The sequence below is a fragment of the Pantherophis guttatus genome, chromosome 5 (genome assembly GCF_059756535.1).
Source record: "Pantherophis guttatus breed Tessera chromosome 5, ASM5975653v1, whole genome shotgun sequence".
Classification (NCBI taxonomy): Eukaryota; Metazoa; Chordata; class Lepidosauria; order Squamata; family Colubridae; genus Pantherophis; species Pantherophis guttatus.
This window is the reverse complement of record NC_142067.1, coordinates 2,920,389-2,941,340: the sequence shown is the minus strand read 5'-3', so window position 1 is coordinate 2,941,340 and position 20,952 is coordinate 2,920,389. Positions and strand designations below refer to the sequence as shown.

The following is a 20,952-nucleotide window of genomic DNA, read 5'->3' as shown; positions in this document are numbered from 1 at the left end:
AGAGAGGGAAGGAAGAAGGGAGAGAAGGGGAAGAAAAAGAGTGAGGGAGGAAAGGAAGGAAGGAGGGAGGAAAGAAAGGGGAAAGAGGGAGGAAAGGGGAAGAAAAGAGGGAGGGAGGCAGGGAAGGAAGGCTCTTATTTGATCAAATGGATCTTTTGGAGCAACCATTTGCACGTTTCAAGGAAATACAGAAACCTAGAAGGGTGGAAAAGACCTCGGAGGTCTTCTAATCCCACCCAACCCCCCACCCACCTCTGCCCAAGGCAGGAGACCTTACACCATCTTTCTTTAAAACAGAACGTTTTCAGAGGCATCCGAAGTCCTTCAGTTCTGCTTGAGCAAAAGGAAGAAGCCCTTCATTTTCAGTGTATTGGACAGAGCGGAATGAATAAATACCCTGGGTGGTTTCTGTAGAAAATAGAATCATTTTACCATTTTATAAGGCCTCGGTAAGGCCACACTTGGAATCCTGCATCCAGTTTTGATCACCACGATGTAAAAAAGATGTTGAGACTCTAGAAAAAGTGCAGAGAAGAGCAACAAAGAGGATGAGGGGACTGGAGGCTCAAACATATGAAGAACGGTTGCAGGAACTGGGCATGTCTAGTTTAATGAAAAGAAGGACTAGGGGAGACATGATAGCAGCATTCCAATATCTCAGGGGCTGCCCCAAAGAAGAGGGAGTCAAGCTATTCTCCTGAGAGTAGAACAAGAAGCAATGGGTGGAAACTAATCAAAGAGAGAAGCAACCTAGAACAAAGGAGAAATTTCCTGACAGGGAGAACAATTAATCAGTGGAACAACTTGCCACCAGAGGTGGTGAATGCTCCAACACTGGAAGTTTTTAAGAAGAGGTTGGATAACCCTTTGTCTGAAGTGGTGTAGGGTTTCCTGCCTGAGCAGGACGGTTGGACTAGATGACCTCCAAGGTCCCTTCCACCTCTGTTCTTCTATTCTATTCTATTCTATTCTATTCTATTCTATTCTATTCTATTCTATTCTATTCTATTCTATTCTATTCTCCATCCCTCCTCACCTTACGATGCTAAATGCCGAAAGAGACTCACCAGCTTCTGTCTCCTCTCCGCTCTGGTGTTTTCAGGCCCTGTGTTGCCACCCAGCGTGGGCTGAAGCCTGTGGGGACCAGGAGTATCGGGGTGGGGACGGTCGCTGTGTCCTCTGCGAAGCCTGTCCAGCCGGAGAAGAGCCCGACAGGGTGAGTACGTGGTCTCCACGGAGGATCTCCATTCACACAGCCTCCTGTTCTCCATACAAGCACGATTTAGTGGTCCATGTGAAGTCAGGAAAAAATGGGTCTCTTTGGCCAAATCGGTCAGTTTCTCAACTGAGGCCCCTTGAAGATTTGTGGGCTTCAGCTCCCAGAATTCAGAGCTGGCTGGAGAATTCTGGGAGTTAATTTAATAGTCAAATGAAGCAGTAGGGGAAGGGAGGGAAGGGAAGAGGAAGGAAGGAAGGAAGGAAGGAAGGAAGGAAGGAAGGAAGGAAGGAAGGAAGGAAGGAGGGAGGGAGGGAGGGAGGGAGGGAGGGAAGAAAGGGGAAAGAGGGAGGAAAGGGGAAGAAAAGAGGAAGGGATGGATGGAAGGAGGGAGGAAGGAGGAAGGGAAGGAAGGGGAAGGAAGGAGGGAAGGGGAAGAAGAGAGAGGGAAGGAAGGAAGAAGGAAGGAAGAGAAGAGGAAGGGAGGAGGAAGGAAGGAGAAGGAAGGAGGGAAGGGGAAGAAAAGAGGGAGGGAAGGAAGGAAGGAAGAAGGGAGGGAAGGGGAAGAAAAAGAGGGAGGGAGGGAAGGAAGGAGGGAGGGAGGGAAGAAAGGGGAAAGAGGGAGGACAGGGGAAGAAAAGAGGAAGGGATGGATGGAAGGAGGAAGAGGAAAGAAGGAGGAAGGGAAGGAAGGAAGGGGAAGGAAGGAGGGAAGGGGAAGAAGAGAGAGGGAAGGAAGGAAGGGAAGAGGAAGGAAGGAGGAAGGAAGGAAGGAAGGGAAGAGGAAGGAAGGAGGAAGGAAGGAAGGAAAGAGGGAGGAGGGAGGCATACAAGAAAACAACCAATCTCAGAGAGCATCAAAGAACACCACACCGTCCTCCTCTTCTTCCTCTCTGCAAACCCCGCTCCCTTGTAGCACTGATGATGTAACCTAGTGGGTTTGGAAACGTCTGCAAGAAAACAACCAAGCCCAGAGAGCATCAAACAGTCTTCCTCCTCCACCTCCTCCTCCTCCTCTGTCTCTCTGCTGTAAATCCCTTCCCTTCTAGTACTGATGATATTACCTAGCTGGGTCTGGAAACGTCTGCAAGAAAACAACCAAGCCCAGAGAGCATCAAACAGTCCTCTTCCTCCTCCTCCTCCTCTTCCTCCTCCTCCTCTTCCTCCTCCTCCTCCCCCTCTGTCTCTCTGCTGTAAACCCCTTCCTTTTTAGCACTCATGAAGTTACCTAGTTGGGTCTGGAAACGTCTGCAAGAAAGCAACCAATCTCCGAGAGGACCCCACAATACTGAAACCTAACTACTGAATGGGTTTGAGGGATTCCTTATCCCAGGATAAGGGAAATTCCCCTTATTCATTCCTTTAAACCATGCTTTTGTTTCCTTTTCCCCATAGAAATGCGGTTACGGTTCAGGATTAGGAATGGGATGCAAACCCTGTATAGCTGGTTTCTTCTCTTCCACCTCCGGCCTGGAATTCTGCTCCTTGCACACTTCTTGTGAGGCCAAGAAGAGGCTCCATATCCATGTTGGAACAGCGACTGCAGATACTTTGTGTGGCGCCTGTTTACCTGGGTAAGCCTTTACCTGCACTTTTCCTTTCTGATTCTCTTGCAAGATGTGTCTTCTCCTGTCTCCAAACAACCCCAGGCAAGGAATGAACATGGGAAATGCTGCAACGGTCATAAGTGTGAAAAATGATCATTTTTCCCCCCCAAAAAAGTCATTTGTTTTCAGTGCTGTTGTAAGTTCACAGATGGTCACTAAACAAATTGTCGTAAGTTGAGGATCACCTATAGGGCTATTCCAGGCCACAGAAGGACAGGAAGGTGATGATGTCCAGCATCCTATTCAGCTCCAAATACTTTAAAAAGTCACAAGGTTGTGTGGGAAATTGAAAAACCGAATCTCATGATCCCTGGCTGAAGAAGGGAACGGCAAAAATAGTGGCAATTATTTCAGATTTTGTATTTCGTTTTACGAGAACTGTAAAAGGCATACGTTTTCTAATGGATTTTGGGGGGCAAATCAAAGCAAATTTAAAAAAATCGAAGGTTTTCTCGAGTTACAAAATATAGAATGAAAAACAGAGCGATACAAAGATAGCCATGCCATTGAGGATAATTTGATTAAGAACCGTCCTATAATATTTTCAGATTTTATTTAACTGTTCGGAGTTGGCTTTGGAGAAAGGGTGCGTGCAGGTGCAAAATACAGATAGTCCTCTACTTATGACCTCCGTTGAGCCCAAAACTTCCGTTGCTAAGCCGGACAATTGTTAAATGAATATTATCCCATTTTACGATCCTTCTTCCCACCGTTGTTAAGTGAAACGCCGCAGTTGTTAAGTTAGTAACTAGCCCAATTTACAACTGTCATGATTTACGACTGAAATGAAGACTCCCTGAATAGAGATTGATAGTATAGAGCCGTGATGGCGAACCTATGGCACGTGTGCCACATGTGGCATGTGGAGCCATATTGGTGGGCACGCAAATGTTGCCCTAGTTCAGCTCCAGCGCACATGCGCACACCGGTCAACTGATTTTCAGGCCTTCTGGTCCCACCGGAAGTCAGGAAACTAGCTGTTTCCGGCCTCCGGGGAGTTGGGGAAGGCTGTTTTTGCCCTCCCCAGGCTCCTAGAAAGATTCTAGGAGCCTGGGGAGGGCAAAAAACAGGCCTACCGGGCCCACTGTGCCATCGCATGCCAAAAGCAGGGGGGAGCGTGGGGGGCGTGTCACATGCACATGTGCAGGAGGGCGGGGCGCATTGAATTATGGATGTGGGCACACGCACCCGCGACCCCCCCCCCCGCGCGACCCCCGCTTTTGGCACGTGACGGCAAAAAGGTTACCCATCACTGGTATAGAGTTTACAGGTCGTCCTCAATTTACGACCACAATTAAGCCCAGAACTTAAGTTGCTGAATGAGAAAATGTGGTTACGTGAATTTTGCCCCATTTACGACTTTTCTCGCCACGTTGTTAAGTGAATCTGGCTTCCCCCTTGACTTTGCTTGTCTGAAGGGATCACACGACCCCGGGACACTGCAACTGTCGTAAGTACATGCCAGTTGCCAAGCATTCAAATGTAAATCCTAGGACCACGGGGAAACTGCAAGGGTCAGAAGTGTGAAAAACGGCCATAGGTCCCATTTCTCAGCGCCGTTGTGACTTAGGTCACTAAATGAGCTGTCGTAAGTCGAGGACTACCTGTATGCAACCTGGAACAGAAAACTCTCATCGAGCTGGAGATTAAAATTCTGCAGAGATTTGGGCTCTGCCCCGACCTTTTTAATCACCTGGGCGTGCCCCGTCTTTGGCCTGTGGGAACTCCTTTTTGGTGTGCTGAGTGTATCAGGATCCACGGTTTCTCACGCATCATGAGTGCACACACGTGTGCTTTTGGATTTTTTTTTTTTTTTTAGCAACCCACTGCAGATGGAATTGGGGGTTGGCCGCCAGTTCCGGTGAGACAACCTCATGCCTGTCTCTGCAAGCCAGTTAATTCTGATTTTTCTTTGATCTTTGTGGCCGCCCACTCACCAAGTCACTCTGGTGGGGGGGTGGGGGGGGGCTACGACCAGATTCCTCGCATTCTTGCAGCCGCAGAAGTCAGAAATCTGCTTCCTGCTGGCCAACGGGAAGATTACAGGTGGTCCTTGACTTACGACCGTTTGTTTAGTGACCGAACGTACGACGACACTGAAAAAAAAAAATGACTTCAATTCTGGCAGCTTGCAGATGCGTGGACTTCAACTCCCAGAATTCCCCAGCCAGCATAGCTCTGGGTGAGCTGTCATTACAGATAATCCTCGACTTTCAACGCTTCGTTTAGGGACCGTTCAAAGTTAGATGATTTACGACCGTTTTTCCATACTTTTACAACCGTTGCGGCACCCCCATGGTGACGTGATCAAAATTCGGATGCTTGGCCACGGACTCGTATTTATGACGGTCACAAGTGTCCTGGGGTCACGTGATCCCCTTTTGTGACCTTCTGACAAGCACCCTCCATGGGGGAAGCCAGATTCACTTAACAACGGTGTTGGTATCTTAACAATCGGAGTGATTCACTTAATTCCAGGCTACGATTATGGTCATAAATCAAGGACTACCAATACAGGTAGTCCTCAGTTTACGACTACAATTGAGCCCCAAATTTATGTTGATAAGCAAGACGGTTAAGTGATTCCCCCCCCTCATTTTACGACCTTTCTTGCCACAGTTGTTAAGTGAATCACTGCAGTTGTTAAATGAGTAACACTGATTTTAAGTGAATCTGCTTTCCTTTAACTGACTTTGCTAGTAGAAGGTCGCAAAAGGTGATCACATGACCCCAGGAGTCTGCGACCGTCATAAATATGAGACAGTTGCGAAGCTTCTGTATTTTAACCATATGACCATGGGGATGCCACCGTGGTCGTAAGTGTGAAAAACATAAGTCACTTTTTTTTCAGTACTGTTGTAACTTCAAATGGTCACTAAACGAACTGTATATCCTGAAAGGTTGTTAAATGGAGCAAAACTCACTTAACAACCGTCTTGCTCAGCAGATGAAATTTCAGGTTCCGTTATGGTCGTAAGTCGAGGACTATCTGTATCCTCGGCAGTGGTGGCAATTTTTGGCAATGCCACGTGGAAGGAAGGTTGTGTTTTTTTTCCAACTTTTGCTGAAAAAGTGACAGTTGGTGAAACACTTGAGATGGCTTTTATACAGGTAATCCTCAATTTATGACCACAATTGAGCCCAGAATTAGGGTCATTAAATCATGCTGGATGTTAAGCGGATCCCCCTGTGACCGTCCCCAATTTGATGATCATTTTGGTGGCGGTCGTTAAGTGAATCTATTGTCTGCAATGGGCATTTTTTTGCTGGGGACCGGAAGTAAACCCCAATTTCCAGCCAGAAACCTGGTTAACGGTGGCAGTGTGTCCGTATCACGTGGAACAGACATGTGAGAATTGCAGCATCATTTTAGGAACTCCAGGGTGCAAAAGGTTCAGATACTTTGCGTGAGTCACCTCAAAACTTGGCTGAACTCAGCTGGGCCTGTGTAGGCCAAACTAGGAGAAGAGAAATGAGATACGACCTTAGTCATAATCTCCACTGCTGACTCCAGAGCCAAATCGGGCTGACAAATCAAAATTCCCCCGTGTGATTCTGTTTCCTGAACTGGATCCAGGTGCACGACTCACCTGACCCTGAATGAGGCACCCTCTGCAATTAGAGCTAAGCGTAATTTTATTTAATCTGCCCTTACACTTAAGCCCACTCCCCAGAAAGTCACCTGCACTATAAATAGGGACAGGAAGCAAGGCCATTGTTAAAAGAGGTCCCACCCAATTTTATGACATTGAGAGAGGGGGGGGCATGATAGATAGAGAGATAGAGAGATATAGATAAATAGATAGATAGATAGATAGATAGAGAGAGAGAGAGAGAGAGAGAGAGAGAGAGAGAGAGATGTTAGAGATAGATAGATGATAGAGATCGATAGATAGGTAACAGAGCTAGTTAGTTAGAAAGGGATGGATGGATGATGGATAGATAGATAGATATAGATGGTAGATAGATAATAGATAGAGATAGATAGATAGATAGATAGATAGATGATAGATAGATAGATAGATAGATAGATAGATAGATAGAGATAGATGATAGATAGATAGATAGATAGATAGATAGATAGATAGATAGATGATAGAGATAGATAATAGAGCGAGTTAGTTAGAAAGGGATGGATGGATGGATGGATAGAGATAGATAGATAGATAGATAGATAGATAGATAGATAGATAGATAGATAGATGATAGATAGATAGATAGATAGATGATAGATAATAGATAGAAATAGATAGATAGATAGATAGATAGATAGATAGATAGATAGATATAGATAGATAATAGAGCGAGTTAGTTAGAAAGGGATGGATGGATGGATGGATGGATGGATGGATAGATAGATAGATAGATAGAGATAGATGATAGATAGATAGATAGATAGATAGATAGATAGATAGATAGATAGATAGATAGATAAAATAGAGCTAGTTAGAAAGGGATGGATGGATGGATGGATAGATAGATAGATAGAGATAGATGATAGATAATAGAGATAGATAGATAGATAGATAGATAGATAGATAGATAGATAGATGATAGAGATAGATAATAGAGTGAGTTAGTTAGAAAGGGATGGATGGATGGATGGATAGAGATAGATAGATAGATAGATAGATAGATAGATAGATAGATAGATGATAGATAGATAGATAGATGATAGATAATAGATAGAAATAGATAGATAGATAGATAGATAGATAGATAGATAGATAGATAGATAGATAGATATAGATAGATAATAGAGCGAGTTAGTTAGAAAGGGATGGATGGATGGATGGATGGATGGATGGATGGATGGATGGATAGATAGATAGATAGATAGATAGAGATAGATGATAGATAGATAGATAGATAGATAGATAGATAGAGATAGATGATAGATAGATAGATAGATAGATAGATAGATAGATGATAGATGATAGATAGAAAGAAAGAAAGAAAGAAAGAAAGATAGATAGATAGATAGATAGATAGATAGATAGATAGATAGATAAAGAGAGACAGATTTATCAATGACCTTAGTCTGCCATTTAGGGCCCCTTTTCCCCAGAATGCAAGAGAGAAGAGCTCCCTGCCCCTTTCTCAGCTGAGGCGGTCATCGAAACATCCATCTGACGGACGTCTTGACGTTCTCCCATTTCTTTTTCTAGCCCCAGGTTTTCCTTACCTCTCCTCCTTCTGCTTCTTGCAGGTACTACAGTCCAGACGGGGAGACGGACCCGAGCAGTAGCTGCCTCCCTTGCCTGTCTGCCCCCAGAGGGGCCCCCGGATGCCAAGGTGAGAGCAAGGCAGGGGACGGGGCTGCCACTCCATTCAGAGAATTAGCCCTTTCAAGCACAGCTAGTCCTCGACTTATGACCACAATTGAGCTCCAAATTTCCCTTGCTAAGCAAAACAGTTGTTAAGTGAGTTTTGCTCCATTTTACGACCTTTCTTGCCACAGCTGTTAAGTGAATCACTGCAGCCGTTAAATTAGTCACACGGTTGTTAAGCAAATCTGGCTTCTCTACTGACTTTGCTTATCAGAAGGTCGCAAAAGGGAATCATGTGACCCCTGCAACGGTCATAAATGTGAGTCAGTTGCCAAGCATCCATCACGTGACCATGGATGTTGCCACAACGGTTGTAAGTGTGAAAAAGGGTCATAAGTCACTCTTTTCAACGCCGTTGTAACTTCGAACGGTCACTAAATGAACTGGACTACCTGTATTCAGATTGATTTTAACCTTTCCTTCTCTCTCATCCGCCATTCGTGAAAATCACCTGGATTTCATTATTATTTTTTCCCCTATCACCAAATCCAATCTTAATCCTTTCTAATCAGTTTCTCAAGGGATGCGGTGGCTCAGTGGCGAAGACGCTAAGCTTGTCGATCGAAAGGTTGGCAGTTCGGCGGTTCGAATCCCTAGTGTGCTGCGTAACGGGGTGAGCTCCCGTGACTTATCCCAACCTAGCAGTTCGAAAGCAGGTAAAAAAATGCAAGTAGAAAAATAGGGACCACCTTTGGTGGGAAGGGAACAGCGTTCCGTGCGCCTTTGGCGTTGAGTCATGCCGGCCACATGACCACGGAGACGTCTTCGGACAGCGCTGGTTCTTCGGCTCTGAAACAGAGATGAGCACTGCCCCCTAGAGTCGGGAACGAGTAGCACATATGTGCGAGAGGAACCTTTACTTTTAATCAGTTTCTCAGAAATGGGAAAAAGTTCTCCGGTTTACATGACGGGGCACACACCTTTTCCAAAAAGCATTCCTGCCACTGAAGGAGGGAGGAGTCCCAACATTTTAAGTGAGAGGTGACATGCTGAAAGTCTTAGCAGGAAGCTTTCGAAGAGAGAAATGGGAATTTCAGGGAAGGAGAAACGTTCCCGCGCTCGGTGGGAGCATGTTGAGGCAGGGAGCGCATGGAATTGTCCCGGAATGGGACTTTTCGGCTCCTACCCTTGGCCACACCTGCGTCTCCTCCAGGATTCCGCCTCCGCGCATTCACCTTGGCTGACGCGCCTCGGCTGACACATCCCTAGCTGTTCGCCCTGGCCAATGGGCCACGGCCCCTCCCTCCCACTTCGGGACTAGGAAAAGTCCTCGACCCAAATTGTCCTACCTGGCATTGCCTCTTCTTGGCTTTCCAGCCGTTTCCAGATGTTGCAATTGTCTTCGTTCATTTTCGTTATGGAAGATATTACAGGAAGCTGAGACGTTTCCAGAAGCTTTCCCTACAGGCAGTCCTTGACTTACAACACTTCGTTTAGCGGCATGACAACCGCACTGAAAAAAGGGACTTACTGTAGGACCGTTTTTCACACTTACGACCTTTGCCGCATCCCCGTGGTCACACGATCGGAAATTCAGAAGCTTGGCAACTGGTTCATACTTAACGACCGTTGCCGTGTCCCGTTTTGCAACTTTCTGACCAGCAAAGTCAACGGGGAATACGGATTCACTTAACAACCGGGTTGCTAACTTATCAGCTGCAGTGATTCACTTAACAACGGTGGCCAGGAAGGCCGTAAAATGGGGCAAAGCTCATGTTAACAAGCGTCTCACTTAGCAACAGACACTTTGGGCTCAATTGTGGTCGTACATCGAAGACTACCTATACAGGTAGCCCTCGGCTTACAACGGTCACTAAACGAATGGTTATAAGTCGAGGACTACCTGTATTCCTTGCACCCGAAAACCCATCAACAATGAGGACTTCTGGTTGACCTCTCCCACTCTTCTTCTCCCAACCCTTTTCTAGAAGGTTCCAGAAAACGGCCATCTCGCCTGACCCGAAACGCCGAAGCGCACCCGAGACATGGCGAGAAGTCTGTGCTGAACGGCACCCGGGATGGCAAGTCGGACGAGAGCGCCACGCAGTACGCGGTGCTGGCCATCGTCCCCGTCTTCTGCATTATGGGTTTGCTTGGCATCCTTTTCTGCAACCTGCTGATGAAAAAGGGGTACCACTGCACGGCCCAGAAGGAGACGGACGAGGAGGCCACCAAATTGGACAGAACCGGTGAGGGGGGTGGGGGGGCGGATACCGCTTGTGTGAAGTGTTTTTGGCAATCCTGGCAATGCTGGGGAGGTCTCTCGCCGTCCTTTGGCACTCTGCACGTGCTTTTGAGCAGTGGCATCTCATCTTTGGCTCAAGGTCAACTTGTGACCTTGCGCAGATCGTATTTGATGACGTCTGGGCGCATGGGCGGAGCCTCCTGCTGCCACTACTACAGGTAGCAACCGACCACTGCCTAGGACCATAGAGTCCCAGGGATGGAAGGGAACTCTTTCTACCAGGAATGTCCAACTGTGGCCACTTTATGACTTGTGGACTTCAACTCCCAGAATTCCTCAGCCAGCCAAGTTTAACAATTTTTAAGCATTGTGGACTTCAATTTCCAAAATTCCTTAGCCATGCTGGCTGAGGAATTCTGGGAATTGTTAAAGTGACCACATTTGGAAATCCCCTGGAATAGACAATGCCTAATTATCAGAGATAGAACCATAGCTGGCTGGGGGGATTCTGGGAGTTGAAGTCCACAGGTCCTAAAGTTGCCAAAGTTAGGCATTCCTGCCTTGTGCCGTAGACGTGAGAGTTTTATTTTTCCTACCTGGATGTAGAACTGCGTTGTTCACCCTGCTGAATGCCATGATAGGCATAAATTGCAGAAATCCTTTGATTCAAGTTGCAATCTCACCCAAATTTTAAAATTCACATTTATTTTCCCTGTCCTGCTGTAATGTGCGAGCAGCAAAAACTGACTGCTTTGGTTAATTGCCACTCAGCAAAATTAGTTTTGAGTTTTGAATGCCAGTTGAGTATGTTTGAGGATTCAGACATGAATAGGCCAGAGGCTTCCTAGAGCCAAAACTGGCCCTGTGGAATTGCAGGCGCATCTCTAGCTTAGCTTTCCCTGGCCGACTTCAGCCCAGATGTCCAACATCTGGAGCCTATTGGCGCCAGAAAAGAAATGGGTGCAACAATAGCGCCATCTCCTGTCTCTGAAATGCAATATCAATAGTCCTTGACTTATGATCATTTGTTTAGTGACCCTTTCGAAGTTAGAACAGAATCCCCCAAAATGGCCTTTGTGTCTAAGGCAGGACTAGAATTCACTATCACCTGGTGATTGGCCCAGAGTCACCCAGGTGGCTGTCATGCATAAGGTGGAACTAGAAGTCACTCTCTCCTGGTGATTGGCCCAAAGTCATTCAACCAACTTTTGTGCCTAAAGCGGGACTAAAACTCTCTGTCTCCTAGTAATTGGCCCAAAGTCGCCTAGTCAACTTTCATGCTTAAGACAGAACTAGAACTCCCAGTCTCCTGATGATTGGCCCAAAGTCACCCAGTTGTCTTTCATGCCTAAGGCAGAACTAGAACTCACCGTCTCCTGGAGTTTGGCTCAAAGTCACCCAGCTGGCTTTCATGCTTAAGGCAGAACTAGAATTCACAGTCTCCCAATGATTGGTCCAAAGTCACCCAGTTGGCTTTCATGCCTAAGGCAGGAACTAAAACTCACCGTCTCCTGATGATTGGCCCAAAGTCACCTAGCTGGCTTTCATGTCTAAGGTGAGACTAGAACTCACTGTCTCCTGGTGTTTAACCCAAAGGCACCTAGTCAACTTTCATGCCTAAGGCAGAACTAGAATTCACAGTCTCCCAATGATTGGTCCAAAGTCACCCAGTTGGCTTTCATGCCTAAGGCAGGAACTAAAACTCACCGTCTCCTGGAGATTGGCTCAAAGTCACCCAGCCAGCTTTCATACGTAAGGCTGAACTAGAACTCACCGTCTCCTAATGATTGGCCCAAAGTCACCCAATTGGCTTTCATGGAACTAAAACTCACTATCTCCTGGTGATCTGCCCAGTGTTACCCGGTTGGCTTTCATGCCCAAATTAGATCAAACTGCTTTTCAAAAACTTGTTAACTGTCTGAACTTCATTTTTAGGGAACAGTTCGGGCCATAAGATCGAAGATGTCAACGAGGATACCATCGGGGTCCTGGTGCGGCTGATCACGGAGAAAAAAGGTGGGATCCCTTTCAGAGAAAGGCTTCCGTGCCCTTTTCACAGACCTGGGGTGCGTTTGTGAGTCCTGTCAATTTTGCACGGGTGTCAATCACTCTGTGGGAAGGACGGTTCATTGCATTTGTTTCGAGGAATAATAAAGATAAATAAATTCCTTTGAGACCAAGGATTAATCCAGGGGTCTCCAACCTTGGCCTGAGGAACTCTGGGAGTTGAAGTCCACCTCAGTCTGAGGAACTCTGGGAGTTGAAGTCCACCAGTCTTAAAGCAGCCAAGGTTGGAGACCCCTGGATTAAGGAGACCCCAGACCCACAACAGACACCAATGCTCTGCCTTATTTGTAGCCTTTGACCGGGTGCCGAATCATTGGCCCTTTCTGTTTCTGCATCACAAGCATTGTGCATGTGCAGGTGGTCCTCAACTTATGACCATCACTGAGCCCGCAATTTCCATTGATAAATGAGAGGGTTGTTTAGTGAGGATGGCGCCATTTTACAACTTTTCTCGCCGCCTTTCTTAACTGAAAAAATTCCCCGTTTTGCAACCGATCTTCCCACCGTTGTTAAGCGAATCACTTTACCGTTGTTGAGTAACCCGGTTGTTAAGTGAATCTGGCTTTCCCCGTTGACTCGGCTTGTCAGAAGGTCCCAAAAGGGGATCCCATGATCCCAGGGACGCTGAAATGGTCATAAATGTGAGTCAGTTGCCAAACGTCTCAATTTTCAATCATGTGTCCGTGGAGATGTTGCAACAGTCATAAGGGTGAAAAATGGTCATAAATGACTTTTTGCAGTGGTGTTGTAACTTTGAACAGTCACTCAATGAACCGTCGTAAGTCGAGGACTACCTGCATGTGAAGAAAGCATAGATGGAAGCTGCAGCCCGTGTGACCGAAGCCCCTTCGAGTGATTCAAAATTCGGACAATTGGCAGCCGGCAGGTATTTAGGACGGCTGCACCGTCCTGGGGTCACGTGATCCCCCCTTTTGTGACCTTCCCAGCTGACGTCCGACAAACAACCGCAATGGAGGTACCCAGATTCACTTAACAACCGCATGGTTCATTTAACAACAACTGCAGCGGTTCGCTTAGCAAAAAATAGAACTGGCAAAAAATGTAAAATGTAAGACTTTTTCAAATGGATAATAAAGTGGATAAAATGTGTTGGAGAGGTAAAGTGGAACTTGGGACATATGCTCATATGTGGTGTAAATGTAATGGGGTTGAACTTTTTTGGTCTAGGATAGAAAATGAAATATTTGAAATGATTAAGAAGAGGGTCAAATTGAAATCGGAAACCATATTATTATTAATATTGAATGAAACAACATTAACAACTGGAGAAAGAGAATTGGTGAGGATTTTGGTTATAATGGGGAGAATTATAATTGCTAGATATTGGAAATTAAATGTTGACTTAAAATTAGAAGAATGGTATAATGAAACATGGAAATTTGCATTAAATGATAAATTGACTTGTGATATTAAAATTAGAAGTGGAATATACAAAGAGAATGTTTTTTGGAACACTTGGCAACCATTTGTGGACTTCGCACTTGGGAGATTGGATGAATTGGCGCCAGTACCTTATCAAAGAGATTTCTGGAAGAATTGAAGACTTTAATTTCCTAAAACTTCCTTTCCATTTGTATAGCATGTTGGGGGGGAAATTTTTTCTTTCTTTACTATTGATTTTTGTATTGTTTTTTTTTCTGTTATTCTTTAACAATAAAAATACCATAAAAAAAAATGTAAAATGGAGCACAATTCGCTTCAAACTGCTTTGCTTGGCAACGGAAATTTAGGGCTCAGGTGTTGTCGTAAGTCGAGGGCTACCTGCATATGTTAACATTCAAGCAGGGAATTTGGAAAAAAAACAAGGAAAAATAAAATAAAGATAGCTTCTGATTGGGACAGTTTTCTGGGTGCATCATGGATTTTGCTCGTCATTGCTGTCTTCCAGAATATATGTGTGTGCCTTTGTGTCCGTGTCCAAATTTGCAATTCATGTCCCACTGCAGCACTGGATGGTTTAAGCCCCCATCCAGAAATCAGGGTTTGTTTTTTGCTTTGCGATGCAATGGAGAAATCTTGCTTTCCTTGGTACCTTTGTTAAGAACCTTCTTTCCCCAAAATTTCTTGCCCACAGAAAACGCAGCTGTCCTGGAAGAGATGCTGAAGGAATACCACAGCAAGCAGCTCACACAGCCAATTTACAAGCCCGTGAACAAGTAGGTCACCCACTTTCCTTCTATCGGGGGCACCAACCTCCTTTTTTCCTAGCCTTTCAGCCCTGAGAGAGAGAGAGAGATGAGAGAGAGAGAGAGAGATGATAGATAATAGGTAGGTAGGTAGGTAGACAGACAGAGACAGACAGACAGATAGACGGATAGGTAGATAGTTGAGAGAGAGAGATGATAGATAGAATGGATGGATGGATAGAATGGATGGATGGATAGATAGATAGAATGGATGGATGGATGGATAGATAGATGATGGATAGATAGATAGATAGATAGATAGATAGATAGATAGATAGATAGATAGAAGATAGACAGACAGACAGACAGATAGATAGATAAACAGATAGACAGAGGTAGATAGGTACATGATAGAGAGAGGGAGACAGACAGACAGACAGACAGGTAGGTAGATAATAGAGATAGATAGATGATAGATAGATAGATAGATAGATAGATAGATAGATAGATAGATAGATAGATAGATAGATGATAGAGAGAGACAGAGACAGAGACAGACAGACAGACAAACAGATAGATAGACAGATAGGTAGATAGGTAGATGATAGAGAGAGAGAGAGACAGACAGACAGATATGTAGATGATAGAGATAGATAGATGATAGAGATAGATAGATGAGAGATAGATAGATAGATAGATAGATAGATAGATAGATAGATAGATAGATAGAGATAGGTAGATAGGTAGATGAGAGAGAGAGAGAGAGAGACAGACAGACAGACAGACAGACAGATAGGTAGATGATAGAGATAGATAGATAGATAGATAGATAGATGATAGATAGATAGATAGATAGATAGATAGATAGATAGATAGATAGATAGATATAGACAGACAGATAGACAGGTAGATAGGTAGATGAGAGAGAGAGAGACAGACAGACAGACAGATATGTAGATGATAGAGATAGATGATAGAGATAGATGAGAGATAGATAGATAGATAGATAGATAGATAGATAGATAGATAGATAGACAGACAGATAGGTAGATAGGTAGATGAGAGACAGACAGACAAGATGATAGAGATAGATAGATGATAGATAGATAGATAGATGAGGGAGAGGTAGGTAGGTAGGTAGATAGATAATAGATAGATCTATATACTGCTCATTCAAGGATGTTTGGTAGCCCCTATGGTGTTTTACCCACCCAGAATTTTGCTCGGAACAACAACCCTGTGAGGCTGGACGGGAGGCGGTAGTCCTAGGGGTTCCCCCATTTAAAAAACAGTCATGAGTCACTTTTCTCAGTGTCGTTGCAACTCTGACTGGTCAGTAAAAGAACGGTTGTAGTCCAGTCATCAAACGGATTGGAATCCCCTATTTTCCTAGCTCGGAAGATTCAAATCCTCAGTCACCTTCCCTGAGCAATGTATCCCATCCTCCTGAGCCCAGGGATTAAGGACGATGGGCTTTGAAATCCAACCCACCAGCCCCTGCTGAGAGCGAGCCCCTTTTCTCTTTCACCCCAACTGATAGCCGCTTCTGCCCCATCCAGGTTGCACCTCCTGCCCCAGATCCCACACATTTGCCCTCATCAGCACCATCTCCACACCGTCCAGGGCCTGGCCATGCGCTCCGGCCCCTCCTGCACCCGCTGCAGCCAGAAGAAGTGGCCAGACATGATGCGGGCCACCGAAGCCATGTCCACAAGTGTGCTGCCCGGCAGCCATGCCCCGAAACCTCCCCGGCCGGGGGAGATCACCATCCTCTCCGTGGGCAGGTAAGGTCCAAGGTGCACCTTTGAATGACTTGCCAGGACAGGGTAGGGTAGGATTCAACCTCTTCTTGCCATTCATTCATTCATTCATTCATTCATTCATTCATTCATTCATTCATTATTTTTTTAAAAAACCAAGTTTCTAGTCCTTAAGAAGTAAAGCTCTGTAGGGTAGGATTCAGCTCTTCTTGCCATTTATTTTATTTTATTTTATTTTATTTTATTTTATTTTATTATTTTATTTTATTTTATTTTATTTTATTTTATTTTATTTTATTTTATTTTATATTTTATTTTATATTTTATTTTATTTTATTTTATTATTTTATTTTATTTATTTTATTTTATTTTATTATTTTATTTTATTTTATATTTTATTTTATTTGATTTGATTTGATTGATTGATTGATTAAAAAAAACCAAGTTTCTAGTCCTTAAGAGGTGAAACTCTGTAGGGTAGGATTCAGCCTCTTCTTGCCATTCATTCATTCATTTTTTAAAAAACCAAGTGTCTAGTCCTTAAGAGGTAAAATTCTTCAGGGTAGGATTCAGCTCTTCTTGCCTTTTATTTTATTTTATTTTATTTTATTTTATTTTATTTTATTTTATTATTTTATTTTATTTCATTTTATATTTTATTTTATTTTATTTTATTTTATTGATTGATTAAAAAAACCCAAGTTTCTAGTCCTTAAGAGATAAAACTAATCAGGCTGACTCTGATTCCGGGTTTTATTATTTACTATTAATTAATTATTTGGATTAAAATAGGATTTTATTGTACTTGTTTCTTGTGTTTGCCGCCCTGAGTCCTTCGGGAGAATGGTGGCATATAAATACATGTAATAATAAATAATAAATAAAACTCTGTATATCTTGCCTAGGAGGAGGAACGCGAGAAATAGGATACAGGTAGACCTCGGCTAACGACCATAATTGAGCCCAAATTTTCTGTTGCTAAGTGAGACAGTTGCTAAGTGAACAGTGCCCCATTTTACGACCTTTCTTGCCCTCAGTTGTTAAGTGGATCGCTGCGATTGTTAGGTTAGTCAACACGGTTGTTAAGTGAATCTGGCTCCCCCATTGACGTTGCTTGTCAGAAGGTCACAAAAAGTGATGGCGTGACCCCGGTCATAAATATGAGACAGTTGCCAAGTGCCCAAATTTTGGATTACGTGACCATGGGGATGCTACAGCGGTCGTAAGTGTGAAAAATGGTCGCAAGTCGCTTTTTTTCAATGCCGTTGTAAGTTTGAATTGTAAGTTTGAAGTTTCACTAAATGAGCTGTTGTAAGTCAAGGACTACCTGTACAAGCTGGTTGCCGAGCACCCAAATTTTGATCCCGCGACGATTTTTGAGGATGCTGCAACAGTCATAAGTGTGAAAACGGGTTATAAATTGGCTTTTTTCAGTGCCTGTTGTAACTTTACAACAGTCACTAAATGAATTGTTGTAAATTGAGGACTACCTGCAATGTGCAAAAATTGCAGGATTCCCTTCAGCCTGGATGGCAATCGCGTTCCTTCTCCCACTGCCCAGGTTGCAAACGATGCGTTTGCTTTTTCTCTCCCAGGTTCCGCGTGGCCCGTATCCCCGAGCAGAGATCCAACCCCACGGAACTGAAAACCGTCTCCGAAGGGGTGGGGGAGGCCGAGCCCAGCGAGCCCCCTTACGCCTCCCCCGCCCCAGAGCAAAAAGCGCTGGTCAGCAACGGAGGAAGACTGAAACGGCCCTCGGTGGCAGAGGGTCAGCAAGAGGTAAGTCGGGGATACGGGGGGGTCTCGTCCAAGGGAATCTCTCAAGGAGAGGGTGAAAGACCCCCGAGAGCGCTGCCCGTGGTCAGAAAGCAAGACGGTCTTAGGTTGCCTTCCCAACGTGCCAGCCAGGAGTTTCAGGACTGAGAAAATATCAATAAAATTGATGCCTTGGTGGTGCAGCAGACTAAAGCACTGTTAAATAGCACCAGCTGCCTGCGATTACTGCGAGTTCAAATCCCACCAGGCTCAAGGTTGACTCAGCCTTCCATCCTTCCGAGGTCGGTAAAATGAGGACCCGGATTGTGGGGGCAATAAGATGACTTTGTATAAAAAAGAACACCGCTTGGAGGGGCCCGAAAGCCCTGCTAAGCAGGTATATACAAAAAGTAGGAAGGCTATTGCTTAAAAGCATTGTAAGCCGCCCTGAGTCTCCGGAGAAGGGCGGCATATAAATCGAATCAATCAATCAATCAATCAATCAATCAGTAAGTAAATAAGTAAATAAGTAAATAAGTAAATAAAGTAAGTAAGTAAGTAAGTAAGTAAGTAAGTAAGTAAGTAAGTAAGTAAGTAAATAAATGAGAATATTTGGAGCTCAGGATTTAACTACGGGGTCCTTGATGCTCTCTAAGCTTGGTGGGTTTATTGAAGACGTTTCATGACCCAACTAGGTAACATCATTAGTGCAAAAAAAAAAAGAGGAGGAGGAGGATGGGATCCTTGGGGCTCTCTGATCTTAGTTGTTTTCTTTCAGACGTTTCACGACCCAGCCAGGTAACATCCTCAGTGCTAGAAAGGAACGGGGTTTGCTTTCTATTGATATATATATATCAATAGCTGGAGCTACAAAATATATCTACTGAGCTGGAGCTACAAAAAAACCTTGGCTACGTAGGGAAAACCTGGCTAGAAGAAAAACATATATATATATATATATATATATATATTTAATTTGATTTATATGCCGCCCTTCTCTGGAGACTCAGGGCGGCTTACAATGAGTTAAGCAATAGCCTTCATCCTTTTTGTATATTTATACAAAGTCAGCTTATTGCCCCCACAAACTGGGTCCTCATTTCACCTACCTTAGAAAGGATGGAAGGCTGAGTCAACCTTGAGCCTGGCGAGATTCGAACCTGCAGTAATTGCAGGCAGCTGGTCTTAATAACCAGCTTAATAACAGGGTGCTTTAGACCACTGTACTACCAAGGCTCTTTATATATCTCTTGTAAAGAATAAACCCCCCTCTCTTACAATCCGGATGATGGCAATTTAATTCCCCCTCTTCTCCCTCCCTCCCCTCGCAGGTTGTCATTTGACTGCCCCGTGCGGCCGAGAAGATAGGAGCAACGCAACCGCTGTGGACGCTGTGTGTCCGAAGCGCCTTCCCGGCTGCTGCGCATGTATTGGGCATTGGCGAAAGTGACGGCCGGCCGGCTTTTCTCCCTGCTCCTTGGACCCCCGTCTGGGTCGGACTCTGCTGTGTGTGTGTGTGTGGAGGGGGGGGCAGCTCTGGCTTGCAAAAATACTTCAAAGGACCAAAGATGCTCGCCTGGGGGAGCCCCTTTTCCTTCCGTTTTCCTTTTGCACGGCTCAGAGGCAGCTCTGCGACAACGCCAGCCAGGCCGGGTAGGACGAGAAAGGAAAAAAAAAAAGACTCTTTTTATTATTACGGCCCGGGACGCCGTGGAAATGTGGCGCCTCCGTCCCCGTGGAGCTGATGACCGTATGGACTCGTTTGTGTCGTTTTTCTGGGCAACCCTACGGAAGTTGGTCCCCACTGCATTTTTATTTATTTATTTTTCTGGGGGGTGGGGGGGAGAAATTTCCTTGTCTTCTCAAGTTAGCCACACCCAACCCCTGGGATTTCCTGGTGGTGTGCCATCCCAGCCGCTACTAAACAGTTCTGGAATTGTGGAGTGTCTGAACTCAGCTGTGCTGAGGATGCTGCTGCTGAGTGCATGTGTGTATGTGTGTGTGAGAGAGAGAAAGAAAGAATAGTCCTCGACTTAACAACAATTCATTTAGTGACCGTTCAAAGTTATAACGGGATTGAAAAAAAAAAGCCATTTATGACCATTTTTCACACTTATGACCGTTGCAGCATCCCTCTGGTCAAGTGATCAAAAATTGGCCACTGACTCATACTTATGACGCTTGCAGTGTCCTGGGGGTCGCATTTTTGCGACCTTCTGATGAGCAAAGTCAGTGGGGAAGTCAGATTCACTTAACAACCATGTTACTTACTAACTGCAACGATTCACTCAACAACCATGGCAAAACAGTCGTAAAATTAGGCACATTAACAACCAACTTCCTTAGCCATTGAAAATTCTGGTCCCCATGGTGGTTGTAAGTCGAGGACTAGCTCATTTTTTTTCACCCCCAAATGTCAATCGCATAGATTTTTTTGGGGGGGGGGTTGTTATTTTTTTTCTACATATTATTTATGCGGGCAAAGCGAAGTGGGAGCGCCTGGTCTGCCCCACACGAGTGGGGGCACCTGTGTTTTTGCCCCTAGGATTATTTATGGCCAGCCCTTCTTGGTGTTACATTAAAAAAAGGAGGGGGGGTCTTAAGAGAAGTTTCATTTCTATATGTTGTTAAATAAAAACCAGAAAATCAATCCATGGTTGGTGGTTGCCCTTGCTTGGCCAGGGTGGGGCTGGGTGGCAGCCGAGGGTCGGAGAGTCGCTGTTGAAATCCCTGCTCACAGTTCACAATGAAATCCTTCCCCCCTCCCAGTCTTGACTACTGCAATGCTCTTTACATGGGGCTGCCCTTGAAAACTATCCAGAAGCTTCAATAGAAAGCTCCCAGCGTTGCAGAATATACAGCCTCCTACTACATAACTAAGCTCC

General features: G+C 44.8%; 1 protein-coding gene across 2 annotated transcripts in view; it reads left to right on the top strand.

The window, feature by feature from the left end:
* Nucleotides 1–20,717, top strand: part of RELT (RELT TNF receptor) — a 57,370-nt gene extending 36,653 nt beyond the window's left edge. For both annotated transcript variants that reach the window (XM_087895729.1, XM_087895730.1), the window contains 9 exons: nt 1,103–1,216; nt 2,612–2,790; nt 8,033–8,118; nt 10,082–10,342; nt 12,274–12,354; nt 14,501–14,582; nt 16,112–16,336; nt 17,908–18,091; nt 19,399–20,717. In XM_087895729.1, the coding sequence (XP_087751855.1) occupies nt 1,103–1,216; nt 2,612–2,790; nt 8,033–8,118; nt 10,082–10,342; nt 12,274–12,354; nt 14,501–14,582; nt 16,112–16,336; nt 17,908–18,091; nt 19,399–19,410 (1,224 nt within the window). In that variant the 3' untranslated portion in view covers nt 19,411–20,717. The remainder of the gene's footprint in view (nt 1–1,102; nt 1,217–2,611; nt 2,791–8,032; nt 8,119–10,081; nt 10,343–12,273; nt 12,355–14,500; nt 14,583–16,111; nt 16,337–17,907; nt 18,092–19,398) is intronic.
* The last annotated feature ends 235 nt before the right edge of the window (nt 20,718–20,952 follow it).